The sequence below is a fragment of the Pseudophryne corroboree genome, chromosome 6 (genome assembly GCF_028390025.1).
Source record: "Pseudophryne corroboree isolate aPseCor3 chromosome 6, aPseCor3.hap2, whole genome shotgun sequence".
Lineage (NCBI taxonomy): Eukaryota > Metazoa > Chordata > Amphibia > Anura > Myobatrachidae > Pseudophryne > Pseudophryne corroboree.
This window is the reverse complement of record NC_086449.1, coordinates 503538601-503555241: the sequence shown is the minus strand read 5'-3', so window position 1 is coordinate 503555241 and position 16641 is coordinate 503538601. Positions and strand designations below refer to the sequence as shown.

The following is a 16641-nucleotide window of genomic DNA, read 5'->3' as shown; positions in this document are numbered from 1 at the left end:
GAAATGATGGGTTGGTTAAAGTGTGCATGTCCTGTTTTGTTTATACAACATAAGGGTGGGTGGGAGGGCCCAAGGACAATTCCATCTTGCACCTCTTTTTTCTTTTCTTTTTCTTTGCATCATGTGCTGATTGGGGAGGGTTTTTTGGAAGGGACATCCTGCGTGACACTGCAGTGCCACTCCTAGATGGGCCCGGTGTTTGTGTCGGCCACTAGGGTCGCTAATCTTACTCACACAGTCAGCTACCTCATTGCGCCTCTTTTTTTCTTTGCGTCATGTGCTGTTTGGGGAGGGTTTTTTGGAAGGGACATCCTGCGTGACACTGCAGTGCCACTCCTAGATGGGCCCGGTGTTTGTGTCGGCCACTAGGGTCGCTAATCTTACTCACACAGCTACCTCATTGCGCCTCTTTTTTTCTTTGCGTCATGTGCTGTTTGGGGAGGTTTTTTTGGAAGGGACATCCTGCGTGACACTGCAGTGCCACTCCTAGATGGGCCCGGTGTTTGTGTCGGCCACTAGGGTCGCTAATCTTACTCACACAGCTACCTCATTGCGCCTCTTTTTTTCTTTGCGTCATGTGCTGTTTGGGGAGGGTTTTTTGGAAGGGACATCCTGCGTGACACTGCAGTGCCACTCCTAGATGGGCCCGGTGTTTGTGTCGGCCACTAGGGTCGCTAATCTTACTCACACAGCTACCTCATTGCGCCTCTTTTTTTCTTTGCGTCATGTGCTGTTTGGGGAGGGTTTTTTGGAAGGGACATCCTGCGTGACACTGCAGTGCCACTCCTAGATGGGCCCGGTGTTTGTGTCGGCCACTAGGGTCGCTTATCTTACTCACACAGCGACCTCGGTGCAAATTTTAGGACTAAAAATAATATTGTGAGGTGTGAGGTATTCAGAATAGACTGAAAATGAGTGTAAATTATGGTTTTTGAGGTTAATAATACTTTGGGATCAAAATGACCCCCAAATTCTATGATTTAAGCTGTTTTTTAGTGTTTTTTGAAAAAAACACCCGAATCCAAAACACACCCGAATCCGACAAAAAAAATTCGGTGAGGTTTTGCCAAAACGCGTTCGAACCCAAAACACGGCCGCGGAACCGAACCCAAAACCAAAACACAAAACCCGAAAAATTTCAGGCGCTCATCTCTAGTTAATATACCATGTGCTTGTCTTGCAATGTCTTGTGCTCATTTGATTATGCACTTTGTCAGTCATTGTGGAACCCTCATGGAGCCATATAAAGTATTATAGTAATATGACATTTTCAACAATATTGGGTATGAAATCTTGATGGTCACAATATCGGCATTGTAATCCCAACTCTCAAAAACCTGACAAATTTTGGTAAGTATTACCACCGCTTCCATAACCTACCCCTTAGCCGGTATTGAGACCATCGGGATAGTGAGTGCCCGGATCCTGACTACATTCTTTTAAAAAATGTTCTTATTAATCTTGTTATTGTTGAATTGTCAGTTCTTACTTTTGGTTTTACTTACATATACTGCACCAAAATTGTTACTTCTGTCTTATGTTAGCTGCAATGATTACTTTGATTAGGAAAAATGGGATCTAGTCGGAAGCATACCGGGGAGATTAGGGTAAGGCTGCTGGGGGAGGGTTAGGGTTACGCTGTGTGGGGAGGGTTAGGTTTAGCTTGCAGGGAGGGAGGGTTTGGGTTAGGCTGTGGGGAGGGGAGGTTAGGATCAGGCTGCGGGGAGGGAGAGTTACGGTTAGGCTGCAGGGAGGGAGATTAGGATTAGGGATACTCGCTATAATGGCACTCCACTGCCCCAGCTGGGATTTCAAGCAGTCGTGATTTCTGTAAGTGGCAAACATACACTAGTTAACCTTCAGCTAACATTTTTATTCTTAACGTGTTGTGAACTTGAACAGCCCATGTCTGACATAATTTCATGTAACCCGCTGTTCTCTTTAGTCTACCTTTCTTTGTGCTTCCTCAAGGCAAATCTATATTATAGCGTGCACTCTGACCTTATCTGCAACCTTTCAATAACACTGTATCCCTCTAGCAATCATCACACAATATGTCCATACCAGAATCACATATGCCTTTGCTGAGATACTGGAAGATTATAATTAGTATCTCATCCTTCTCATTTTTTCTTTTCCTTAGCAGGACATGTAGCACATAAAGCAACAACAGTTAGTTTAATTATACAAATAACACCTTTTATACAGTAATTGTGTTGTATAAAACAGAATATGTCACTGTATGCATATTCCAATACTGTATGCAGTGTATGTCAGTGACCATCATTTATTTCATATGGCTGGAATTTCTGTATGATACATGCATCAGGAACAAGTAGAATAAATTGAAACCCATTTGAAAAGAGTACATTTAATACCACAATTTCATCTCTGCGATGGTTAGCATCCTAATGCCTTGATTAGTTACAGGATTTCCAGACACTGCATCATTGTACCTTATATACTAACAGCCCTATTTATTAATGATGCATAACCCCTTTAGCTCTCGTCAGTAGTCATAAAACAGCGTTAAACTAAGTTTACTGTACCTCTATTTTCCCGTGTGCCGCTTTTTGCCATCTATAGATGTAGAGAGCAGAATGATACTCATTGCTGGCAATGGGGAGACAGTGCTGCCTTTCTAGCTTAAGTGAAACCTTCCAGGCATTGCTTGGTAGACACCGGGTGAAGGCATCATGCACTGGATGTCGCTCATGCCCATGACACAGTAACCTGTTGTTGGCAGCATTAGGCTGTCAGCAGCAGAGCGGAGGACACCGCTGAGGGTGGAATCATTGCTGGACCTTGCCAGAGAGGTAAGTAATGCTGAATACTAGCTGCATTTTATTAGCAACACAGTGATATTAAACAAAATATGCAGCTGGTATAAAAATTTGTTTATAAATGGGCCCATCTCTAGATGGCGAGAGTGGTACAGGGGCAAACAGCAGTAAACTTTTTTTTTTTACATCAATAGTTTTTATTGAATCTATTTCATTTTCCCAATAGGCGAGGTACAGAAAATAAAGAATGGAATGAGGGGGGGGGGGGGGGGGGTAGCAATAAACGTATTTTAATGCTGTCTGATGGATACTGAAAGTAGGACATAAGCCCTTTAGCCAATGCTAAAGGGGTTATGCATCATTGATAAATGCATAACTCCCAACTGTCCCGATTTTCGCAGGACAGTCCCATTCGCAGGACAGTCCCACCCGCGAGCCGCAGTGTCCCGCAGTGGGAGGGGGGCAGTTGGGAGACTCTGTCACCCACTTCTCTGCCTAGCAGAGCAACAGTGAATAGATGCTGTGCGCACGAGCACAGCATCTATTCACTAGAGACGGAGGGAGAGAGGGCATGCCAGCAGCTTGCAGAGCGCTGGACATGCCCCCTCAGTGACGAAAACCGGTGGCATGGCAAGCAATTGAGGCACTCCTGCAAAGCCATGACCCCTTCCCAGAGGCCATGCCTCCTTTTCCCGATGGCAAAGTCCCTCTCTCAGCAGCAGCAAAGTTGGGAGGTATGTAAATGGACTGTAAGTGTGTAACCAATTTTGTAGATAGGTATCCTAATATCAGTCAAACACACCTAAATGTGTTAATAATTACATTGGGCCTGATTCTGAGTTGCAAACAACTCCATGTGCAGCTACATCAGTAATGTGGGTATTTTGCCAATGGAATCCTAATGTGACTACAAACATTGTTTCATGCATAGTCATCATGCTGCCACATTATTTCCATTCGCAGAGGCAGAAGTTATTGAAGTATTGAAACTTATACCTACTCTATGCTGGGCCCAATAAATCCTTTTGAAATAAGTGTGTCTTTGTCATATGCACAGATCTCTAGCTACATGCTCATGATACTCCCATGACACACCTATAAAATGGTTCTTTTGAGTGAGTTCACATTGTTGCCACCTAATTGTCACTCAGAAACGCCCAGTTAATGACAATAGACAAATAGATGAGATCTGTCTAAATCATCAGCAGATGTGCAAAGATGCATATATTTGTCAGGGCTGTAACTACACCGGCAGCGTCCTAGGGGCGATGTAGGCAGTGCCCTAATTACCAGAGCAGGCAGCAGTGTCAGTGGCCCTGCTCCCTAGGCATGAATGTAATGACAAACAGCAACGCTACAGCACTGCACAGCTTGGTAAATTTCGCTAGATGCAAGCAGCTGCATATGGAACTGCGTGCGACTCAGAATGAGGCCCTATATATGCATTATCAATAAATACAGCATGTCACTATTTTTACAACTGCTCTCTAGTTAGAATGATAAATTCTTTCACAGAATTTGTTTATGAAGAAAAAATGTCAGTCATAAGCATTATTGTGATAAATAAAAAAATAATACATTGAAGATGTATTTATAACAGTAACAAAATCTGTTTCTCTAATTAGTTTGAGATTTTTACTTTATTTATTTTAGGACTTAGTGACAGACATGAAATGGGAGAAATGTTTTCTTAGCATGTTGTTAAATATTATATGAAGCTGCACAAAGGAAGTAATATTTATTTAGTGAGCAGGTGCACTGCAGATGCAGCTTTTGATGGCTTTTGGGAGCTGTGAGACAGAATTCATCTTGCATCATTTGAAATAATATTTCTCCTGTTATCTTTCATCTGCAACAGTTCCTTGGGGCCAAAATGAAGTCAAGCGAGAGCCGTCGTGAGGCGATGACAGCACCCCAAACAACAATTGTCGCACCTGCATTACGAGAAAATGCCACAGAAGCAGGGGCTCCAAGCGATGGAGTAGATAATCATTTTTCAAAGCTCAAAGAGAAGTTCATGAACGAGCTAAATAAGATTCCATGTAAGTAAAGCAAATGGGAAATTTCTGCTTTTTATTACTAATGGAAATATTATACCATTATAACAGTCATTTCTTTTTATTATAATAACTTATTCACAAAGAGTTTTCTGTCAGGGATTATTATCATTTGCAATACATTACATTTTGATATGTTTAACAGCTTTTTTTGCAAATTGCTGGTTTAACTAATGTCACGTCGGTCTAAAGATTCAGTCCTGGGTCTAGCATAACTGTGTGAACTTTGCATTTTCTTATAATTCTATAAGGATTAAAGTTACTATACTATATACTACTGTAGTCCACAGAGGTATTTACACATTTTTATATTCAAAAGTATCGTTGTACAGAACTTTAAGCATTTTTTAGTCGAGGATAATGCAATCGGTCTGTTATATCAATTTCTATAGATTTTATTAATTGCTAAAAAAGTGCCCAAGTAAATTCCAAGCATTTTTTATATAACCTGCCATGCACAGAAGAAATAATTACCAACAGAATACAAATGAAACCGTGTGCACATTGTATTATCATATTATCTTTGTTTGCAAAAGTGACATAAAGGAGAGAAGTTTTTAAGGTATGAAAGATAGAGAAATTAATTGGTCTTATGTCTTACTGCCAGACTTGCTGTTATAAATTAAGAGAAAATTCAGTTAACTGGAATGGATGTACAGTAAACAAGGATCAGATGGCCCATAGACTGTATCAGGAGATTTTCTGGTAGGCTGGACGCCTCCATCACATTACGGGGCTCCCTGAGACATTTTTATCATGTTATCTTTTTTTTTGTTCCTCTGTATTTTTTTTTTTTTAACATATATTTTAACTTAGCAGCTGGGTTGCCTGGACCAAATGCATAGTGAAGGCGTAGCAAGTAGAGCTTGTTCTCCAGATGCAATTAATGCAGATAGTCCAGTGCAATGCAGTGTGGTGTTGGAGGGCGAGGTAAGATTCAGAGGCTTGTCAGAAAAACATTCCTGGCTGTCAGGTATCTGCATTCAGTGATATGGAATATGCAGGCAGTATGGTGGCCACCCCTTTCCTCTCCTCAGTCCTTTCCTCCTAGCCATGGAGGCCCTGCCTGTCAATCATATAGAAGCTCCGCCCCTCCATACTAGAATGAGGAGCCGCTGCCCTCTTCTTTGTGAGAAATGTGTCTGTGTATATGTGTATGTGTGTATATGTATGTGTGTCTGTATATATGTGTATACATTTGTGTGTTTGTGTGTGTGTATGTATGTATGTATGTATGTATATGTGTGTATTTGTGTAAATGTGTGTTTATATGTGTGTATATGTCTGTGTACATATGTGTGTGTTTGTGTGTATATGTCTGTGTACATATGTGTTTGTTTATGTGTATATGTGCATGTTTGTGTATATCTCTGTGTCACTCTCACACACACACACACACACACACACACACACACTCACATACAGATGTAGCCATGCTCATCTTTGCTGCAATGTGGCATGCTGCATCATAGCATGCTGCATGGCATACTGGGCTGCAACTATTCACAGCCAGCGATGCCGACTGCAAATGGTCATATGCTGGCATGCTATGCAGCATGCCGCATTGCAGCAAAGATGAGCATGGCTACATCTGTATGTGAGTGTTTGTGTGTGTGCGTGTGTGTGTGTGTGTGTGTGTGTGTGTGTGTGTGTGTGTGTGTCTGTGTATAGGTGTGTGTGTTTATGTGTTTGAGTGTATGTCTGGGGTTATATATATGTGTGTGTGTGTGTGTGTGTGTGTGTGTGTGTGTGTGTGTGTGTGTGTGTGTGTGTGTGTGTGTGTAGTGGGGATAGGGGGGGTGGCGGCACTGTGACATGAGCCTGCTCCAGGTGTCAAGGCCCACACTACACCTCTGACCTGGACTGATCAGTCTTGCCTGTACTAAATGGGATGTCCCTGACAGTGAGCAAACATACAGTATAGAGGTAGCATGGGAAGGGTGTCAATATTTAGCCTGGGGACAAATGCAAGGAAGTGGCCATCTCATTTCTACCACTGCACATTAACAGGGGTATGAACAGGGTTTTTTTCCAGATCTGACCGGACCCCCTTCATGCCTCAATTAAAATGAATCTCGGACATAGCAACCCCCCTCCTCCATCAACTAAAATCATGTCCCATCACTGCCGTCACCACCCCAATAAAATACCCATTGAAAATGAGACATTAGATCTATGGGGGCAGCACAATCTGATTACTCACTGCTCCTACTGCTGCAGTATTCCTGCCAGTTCCATCTCCCTCAGCATGCTTGCAGTTTAGTTCTAGTTATTATATAACAGTCACTAAGATGCTCTCTGTATTTTTTATTGGCTACTAGAATGCTCCTTATTTGCTAATAATGTACTGAGGTGATTTGGATGTTCTTTGCATTGTATGGTGGTCACTAGCATGCTCTCTGTATTGTTTTGCAGTCAGTAACATACACTCTGCATTGTATATTGATCAATGAGATGCTCTCTGGATTGAATATCAGTCTGTGGTCTTTGTTTATTCCTATTAGCATTTAATAATAGAGCACTGCAAGGTGTTTATAGCACCACAGTGTACAGTAAAGTAGCACAATATACATTAATATACAGTATAACTGTAAACACATCAATACAAACAGAAGCAGTGTTAATGGATAGAATAAGATAGGGTACAGCAACAATATGTGAAGGGAGTGGGGATAAAACAGCATTTAATGAGCCTGTAATTACTTAATGGATGGGCAGACATAATGTGTGGTATTTAAGGAAGGGTCTATCTACAGTATCTATCTATCTATCTATCTATCTATCTATCTATCTATCTATCTATCTATCTATAGAGGGGGTGATTCTGTTTTTCATTATTGTTTTCCCCTACAACTTGCTTCAGCATATTTTCTTTCTTTTTGGTCACCACCACGTTAAATACATGTTTTTATTGTTGGTTGCCTCGCTGCAGCATTTATATCATTTTTTTTTCTTGCACATTCTGTAGTAATTAGTTATCTAATGAGTATTTATTTATACCTATTCAGTATTTAGCCTAGTGTACTGTACATGCGTTCTGTCTTGAGAGACATATGACTTCCTTTGGCCTTACCGAGTATATTTATCACTAGAATGCTCTCTGTATTGTATATCTATCTCTCAGTTCTCTCTGTTATATTTTATATTGTCACAAGGATGCTGTGAGCATTGTATAGTGGGGCTTCAGTGCAGTACAAAATTCAAATAGGGGAGCCACACCAATTGCCAGTGAGTCAGTTTGGGATGGAAGTTGGTGTGGCTCGCATATCTGAAATCTAGACTGCGCTGCAGACCCACCTCTGGAGCCCCAACTGCTAGTGACTAGAATGCACTTAGCAGCACCAATGCTGCACCTCTGCTCAATGTAATAATTGTGAGTATGAGGGCTCTGAATAGTCTCTTTATTGACTACTACAGGGATGGTAGTTGTTGTAATAAATATTAGAAAAAAAGACTTCTGCATGGTTTCCATTACTCCCATTTTACCAGAACTGGTTCACTGTTAAAAGAGCCTGGGTCGCTTGATGGTTTAACTGCCAATAAGGCTACAGCAAGGTTTAAGTATACCCTGTGCTGGCCCTACCCACTGAACTTGTTATCTCATATTGTCATGATGAGGGACAGGGCCACTGGGACCAGTAAGAAGCTGAGCTGAGCTGAGGTGGTGACTTAAGGATTCTGCAGGCGGCACTCTAGGTTGCTAGGTGCCATTCTGCGAAGGGAGTGACAGTGCAACTCCATAGTCATCTCTTGCCCACTCTAGTTACTGCTTTGTCAGTCAGAAGTGGTCAGCCACCCTTCTAGTCACCCAGCAACCATAGATATTATTTGTGAGCTTTTATAGACTGCATGTAATGATTGTATTATAATGTATTTCATATTGCATATATGTGTGTGTTATATCATGTACCATGTGATATAGATTTTATAGTATATTGTGTGCTGTGTATCTTATACAGTAAGGCAATATTTGTTATAAACTTCCTAGTTTGTATTTTGCAAGGTGTGCTAATGAATCACTCATTTAGACATAGGTGCAAATATTTTTAATTTCTTAAAAACTGAATTAGGTTGCTACAGCTTGAGTGTGTATAGCATAATGTTAATTAAGCCTATTGTGTGATTTCATGCTATATGGTTCTGTTGTAAATATGTGTGTACAGCTTGAGGTTATTGAAGAAATTCTGTACACACCAGTGGATGCCATACAACAGAAGAGAAATCATACACAGCCGTACTCAATGTTTTATACTGGTAGATGGAGCAGAGCTACATGGATGGAAGTTATTGTATGTACAGTAGGTGGTGAGTGTATGTAGGTACCGTATAGCGCTGCAGGATGCTATAACAGCAATTATATTGCATGTAAACACTGGTCTCACTGGGGCTAAGTGGAAGACTGTCTACAGCTGTGACACTCTCACACAATCTCACAATAGCTCTGCACATGCTTAATAGTAGCCTAAGTGGCCATCTTGGTACAGAGAATGAAGCTTCCCTGAAGGAACAGCAACATGGAGTCTGCTGTGTAGTGCACTCCGCTTTCAACAGGATCATGCCTGATTGGAAGGCAAAGCATTTTTCCCCTGCTTCTAATTGTGATGGAACAAACTGAACACACAAAAGGTAGTAATTCATCTGCTTTTCATATGCAAATTATTATGAAAAACAGAACAATACTATACCTGCTTTCTTTTACTTGCAGTACTTGGGAGTATTTTCCATTACTTCGGACAAAATAATCGATTTGTAGAATTGTTTATGCTAATATTAAATGGTAGTAAATCACTTTTTAAAGCATATCATTTTCTTTTTTTTGGAAAGTAAACCCTGTTCCAAGAAGAGGTAGAGAGGCATTTGACAGTTGTAACTTTATGGGGGTCAAGGGGATGTCAACCACCATGGTAGGCAAGGTAGACAGATGCAATGGCCCCTTCACACCATCCCTTCACTGCTCTCGCTGATCACTTGACATACACAGTCTCTAATCTCTCTAGGCACTGTACAGATAGAAGAAGTAATGTTCCCACTACCTGCAGCTTTCCCCAAGCATGCACACAACTCCCTCCCGGAGCTTCCCCCCACCTGAAATGAGATAGAGAGACAGGGGCAGAGGGGGACAGAGATGAGAAATAAAAGAATGATAAAGCAATCAATAAAGGTGGAGAGAGCGAGATGAGAGCAAGTTAGACAGGAATAGGGGGCTACAAGGGGAAGAAAGAAAGTTTGAGTCAGAGAGACAAATGAGGGAATCATATGGGTGGGGTACTGAGATGGGAAGGTGGAGGAAGATGAAGAAGAAAATTAAAATCTGTTGCACAGGGTATGATAGTCCTCAACCCAGCTAATGATGGGACTAAAATACTAATATGTTTAATAAATAAATATATAGAAAGATAAATAGATATTTAAAGTATACAATATGTTCATATAAATTAGAACATCCATTTATTCTAGGTCAATATATTCCTAAGTCCGTTAGGTCACCTGTGAAACTAAATTCACATCACACAGCTATTTGACACAGTATGTGACCTCAAGTCCAATTGCACTACAGATAATGAAAGAATCAACATACTGAACTCACTGAAGACACTTAAGATTTCATAATTAAAAATGTCGGTGACACAAGTTGCATAGGCAGCATGAATCTTATGCTTTTACCTTACCTTTTAGTTCACCCAGACTACGTTGATGTACAGTACCTAATGAATAGAAGACAGATATCTGACTTTCCTCACTAACCGTATACCCATTCATGAAATTTTGAAGAACGAAAATTAGTCACAATAATATGCTATTTGCAAGCATTTTAACTTACAAACCCTTTAAAAAGTAAGCAAAAAAGCAATGCTGACTTATCATATTCAAGTAAACCCTAAACTGAAAGGAAATCTTAATTGGATCTTGTTATAAAGATAAAGCTCTCACCAGATTGACTGAACTCCTTATCATACTAATAAACTATAGGTTTCAATGTTCTGAGCCAAACTGATTTGTTTCTTTTTAATGTGAATTATTCCTAAATTAAAAATATAAAATTGGATTGTGATTGCCCTCCTTTAATTAGAAATGTCCGGAGATGTTGGGGCTCTTAAATACTCATTTACATGCATACAAAACAGCAGAGCCTTCTTTATTGTACATGTTCCCATTTTTCTAGGCTTGTACATTCATTTGCCTCACATGACTTTAGAAGTGCAATGGCTGTCTGGCTGATAAAATTAGCTGGACTGATAAAAAGCACTCCATAATGAGTTTGAATTTGGAACCATTTAAAATCTTACTGATATACAAAAATAATACAGGTTGAGTATCCCTTATCCAAAATGCTTGGGACCAGAGGTATTTTGGATATCGGAAATTTCCGTATTTTGGAATAATTGCATACCATAATGAGATATCATGGCAATGGGACCTAAATCTAAGCACAGAATGCATTTATGTTTTATATGCACCTTATACACACAGCTTGAAGGTAATTTTAGCCAATATTTTTTATAACTTTGTGCATTAAACAAAGTGTGTCTACATTCGCACAATTCATTTATGTTTCATATACACCTTATATACACAGTCTGAAGGTCATTTAATACAATATTTTTAATAACTGTGTGTATTAAACAAAGTTTGTGTACATTGAGCCATCAGAAAACAAAAGTTTCACTATCTCACTCTCGCTCAAAAAAGTCCGTATTTCGGAATATTCCGTATTTCGGATATTTGGATATGGGATACTCAACCTGTATCTTGTTTTTCATTATTGAAATAAGCTGAGGACCTGTGAAAGGGTTATTTAGGGGGCATTTCTTGTTTGCTGGAGGGCTCATAATGTTTTGTTTTCCTACAGAAATGATTGTTTTTTACATCATTCTATGCTATTATTCGGGGTGATTCAGGTCCAGTTGCAATCTGATGTTGGTCATAATGTACCAATGTTTGGTGCATGTTCAGTACTGGTCCGGTGTCATTAGACATAGTACAGTGGAAGACATAACTTGATTGACAGTTGGCAGTTGTGGGGAGGGGTGAGGACGGCGATGGCATCCTTTCTGACTAAGCTTTCCTATCCTCAATGATGGAGCTGCGACTGCTAGTCTGTGTAACCTCATGGGTTAGTCAGCTGGTCGTTGGTGTCGCAGGTGATCCGATGCTGTGTCCTCTGATCACTTGCATTGTTCTACTTTTACCATACGCTTCCTTCTGCATTAACATATCTGAGCATCGCTGCTGCTTCCAAGTAAGCATCAGCGATGTTTCAGACTGATACATTGGGGGGAGTTCCAAGGACAGGAAAGTCAGTGTGAAATGCACATAGTAGACAATTAGGCATACTTATCCAAATAAAGAGGTATGGGTTTTGTGGTTTGTATATTCTGTAAGCCTTTTGAGCACAGATTGACATTGGCACATTAGACTTCTTTTTTAACTTCACTTCAGGGGTCAAACTAGTTCCCACATGGTCAGAGAATATTATTAGAAAGATGATAAAAATGTTTTTGTCCAAAAATCATGTCTTTCACTTGTCTGAAATGTCAACAAGAGCTTTACAAATATCGTCCACAAAGATATCATAAAAATTCAAAATTCAAATTTTGTTGATTGAATTTTAATAATTTTGGTCAGTCACGGCAAAGAAAAGTAGTTCTTGCATATACTATACAGTACATACTCTACACAGACAAAAATAATAATAATAATAATAATTTTATTTATATATCGCTTTTCTCTAGCAGAACTCAAAATTGCTTTACAGACATCAAAACATGATACATTATACAAAGGATTTAGAATTCTAGCAAGCACACATCTACACAGAAACAACTATGAACAAATAAAATAGAGAGCACAATAAGAATAATTCTAGGGTTTAGTGCAGACAGTTTGGGGAGGGAGTGGGAACTTGAGAGAGAAGGGGGATGCTGCATCTCAGGCAGGGACTAGAGGGAACAGAGGAATAGAGAGACAGGCTAGAGGAGAAGAGTTGAAGGGGACGGGTGGTGATGAATAAGGCAGGGTCTCAGGCAGGGATGGAAGGATGTATTTTGGCTATCTGCAGCATAACACCAGCAACTGGTTCTGGAGGTAGGCAGTGCCAGTTCTACCATTAATACCCCTCCTCCATCGCCTGGGGTAAGTGCCTTAGCTGCACTCCCCAGTTGCACCCTTATCTTCTAGTGCTTCATGGATTGGGTTTCCATGGCCATTCAGCTGCACAAAGCACTCAGATCACCAGGTTTGCTCAGGTGGTGTCAAGCAACACCGACATTGGATTGTCTGATGAATGAGTCTTGATTTGGCACACGCAGGATGCTTCCTGGAAAATGCATACTACCAACTGTAAAGTTTGGTGGAGGAGGTATAGTTGTTTGTTACTAACATAACTTGGCCTGAAGATCTATGTTCCACTAGGAGAAATCTTATCCAGAGAGTAGTGAGCTTAAAACTTTTGGTGACAGTTTGGAAGGACCTTTCCTGTTTCAGCATGACAATGCCCCCATGCACAAAGTTGGGATGAATTGTATGCTGACTGAAACCAGGCCTTAGTGCTCAATATCTGTGCTTTAATAGACAAACCTCCTCTTGGTCAGTGGCTCAAATTATGACCACAATATCAATAGTATATAATATGATTACCAGAGATGCTGCCATAACATGCTGTTTTGGGGATAGAGTGGAGCTGCTGCACATACCCAATGTAACAGCTTCTTTTACAAAGTTTGCTGTATGTGTAGATTTGAGCACTCAATCAGTGTGATGGACCAGAGAGTAGCTACCAAGAAGAAGTGATAGGTGTCTTACCATGACAAAGGGGGAATGTGTGCTTAGAAAGTGCAGTTCTGTCTCCTACTGATTCTATTATATTTATTTATTTGTGGGATGTTAAACCTTTCCTGACCACTTATGTTATTTATATTAGTTAAATATGTTTGATACAGTTTATACTATACACCATCTATAGTGTTATTCGTAATAATATAACCCATACACTATCCAGTGTACAAAAAGACCAATGTGTACATGTATGTCTACGGTGGGTACTAAGTTCTTCTATTGCTCCCCCAGAATCCCTCGTTTGCTAAAATTTTACAAAGAGTGGCAGATTGTGGATTGCATTTGGAATCAACCTCTAGAATTTATGCTTTTGCCCCTGGCTTAGCTTTACTAATGCTCTTGTTTCCACCTGGGATTGAATCCCCACAGCCATGTTTCATAGTCTAGTTTAAATATTTCCCAGAGGATTGGATTGTGTTATAACAGCATATTAATAACCATGGTTTTGGAGTGAGATGTTCAGCTAGCAAATGTGGGTATGACATTTGGCTGTTCCATTGCAGTAATTCTGGCCATGTACAGAAGTGTATTAGTATTATAGAGGTTGTAGAGATGTTGGAATTTTCTTACACATTTAATTGACTTGCCCTTTTGTTCAGAGGTTTTGGAGATATGATCCTTCTTTATGCTGAAGCATATAGACATTCACTCACCTATTCACTTTTTTATTATTTCTTCTAATAAGTAGCATCCACAACTTTTTTGTAATTTTCCCAAAACAAGCTCTGTCATGCTTCGTAAACAGACTCAGACATCCATACAGATATACAGTCAAAATTAGAAAAAAGCCGTGGATGCTACTTTTTACACAGATATATAATACGAGTGTGTCATTTTTTAAATTATGAGAGTCTTATCTTTATGAGAATTATTTTACTGTACTTCTTCCTGGGCCTTCCCATTGTTTTATTAGGCAACCTGCCCTCCATCCCAACCAGGCTCCCCTTCCCCATGAGACTTGTTATTTCACTTACTGGGTGTACTACATACTGAATGGCAAACACAACACAGCCGGTACACTACTGTATGTAAATGAATGACTCATGCTGTAATTTTCTAAGTAGCACACCCAGTCCATGAAATCACAAGGCTCATGGGGGTGGGATTGGAAGTGGGGGAGGCTGGCTATTAAAATAGTGTTGAGGCCTTGGAAGAAATACAAAAAAGCCAGTCACATAAAGATAAGTCTTTTGTAAATTGAAAAGCCACACTTGTATTATACATCTGTGTAAAAAGTAGAATCAACAGCTTTTTTCTAATTTTGACTCTAAATATGTGTGCATGTCTGAGTCTGTATACAAAGCACGACAGAGCTTGTTTTGGAAAAATTAGAAAACAAGCTGTGGATGCTACCTTTTACACAGATATACAATACAAGTGTGTCCTTTACGGGAATTGAACCCTAGCTCACTGGCATGGTAACTATTGGTAATACCACTATGTCAAGAGAGCCACTGACACAGGTGACTGATACCTGCATTGACATAGTGCTGTCACTCATTGTAATTTTTTTTGTGCCATGTGTCCAAACTCTATCAATGATTGTAATGATTATTTTCTTTTAGAGAGCTGTGTAGAACTCTGAACTGTGCTTTTCTTTGTGTGCTTTGGAGATGCTGTGAAAATCTTTTTCTGTGTTCACACTTCTACTTAATGTAGGGATCATCTAATAAAATAGTTCTTAAACTACAAACATCATTTGACTTACAATGGAGACAACACATATGCACAGTGGTGGTTTTTAAACCACCAGAGACTCAATTCATTACACTGTGACTGAATACGCTACAATGCAACAAGGCACAGGCACACTTAATGCAAATCGTTTTTTGCACTACACGCCCCATGGAGGATAAATGAGTGTGGCTACATCTGTATAGATAGCAAACAAGACCAAAATCTGTGAGGGACTCCCAATGTCTAAAAGTGCAAGGGTTTAAAAAAATTTCACAGTTTTCCAAACACTGCCTGGGTCCATCCAGGCTAGGTGGCCATCAATGGTCCTCAAATGTAAATAAAAACACAATTGCCTATCGCATGCTCATTCACTTGCATTTCTACTTTAAACACAAAACAAATTGAATTGGAAATAATGCTTAATGTAGATGGTCATATCTGCACTGCTCCATTATGCATTTGTGTATCTATTTGAGAAGACAGAACATTAAATTAAAAACTGCTTTGAAATACTGACTCATTGTTTTACAGTCTGAACCCATACATATCTTTCTGAGTCTGGGAATACTTCAGCATTTTTCTATTGGTTTTAGGAATACATATTATCTTCATCTCATCTCTAAACATTTGTAATGTTTTGCTTTCAAGCACTAAATCATAAAATAAAGACTTTAGAAAGATACTTAAATTGCTTTATGTGAGCTACTGTATCTTTGTGACAGTTCATCCGAGACACAGAACTTTGAAAAGTTTCTTTATGTATTGATGATCAGATCCATCTATTTGTTTTACAGATCCAAATGGAGATCAAAATCAATAAAATAAAATAAAAATGTTCTTAATCTAAGTTCAGTGCCAAGCTCCATCATAAAGTGCTAAATCTTATTATGCTGTTTTAATATTTGATGGTTTTAAACAGGGACATTACACCTGTAATAGATAAGACACATGGGTAGTTTTGCTAAAGCTTATAAAAATGTAAAGTATAGGTGTTGACCATAGCAACCAATCAAATTTTAGTTATCATTTCTCTATTGCATTCCAAAAAATGACAGAATATGATCGTTTCACATCTAGAAGCTTTAGTAAATCTACATCTTAGTTTAAGACTAAATTTGTGTAACTAAATAAACCATATAATAAATCTATTATCATTGGAATTGAGAGTCAGTTGTGCAGCAGAAACCTACAGCAAAAAGTCAAGATTTAAACAGGCTATACTTATATACACTTTTTGGGGTAAATACGGTATGGCAGATCCACCTGTTTAGCACTCAGTGGCTGGATCA

General features: G+C 39.5%; 1 protein-coding gene across 7 annotated transcripts in view; it reads left to right on the top strand.

Annotated features, from left to right (window-relative positions):
- The window catches only part of SYT1 (synaptotagmin 1), a 1004279-nt gene that overhangs the window by 633563 nt on the left and 354075 nt on the right, over positions 1-16641 (top strand). For all 7 annotated transcript variants that reach the window (XM_063927398.1, XM_063927392.1, XM_063927393.1 and 4 more), the window contains one exon: positions 4642-4825. In XM_063927398.1, coding sequence (XP_063783468.1) covers positions 4657-4825 — 169 coding nt within the window. In that variant the 5' untranslated portion in view covers positions 4642-4656. The remainder of the gene's footprint in view (positions 1-4641; positions 4826-16641) is intronic.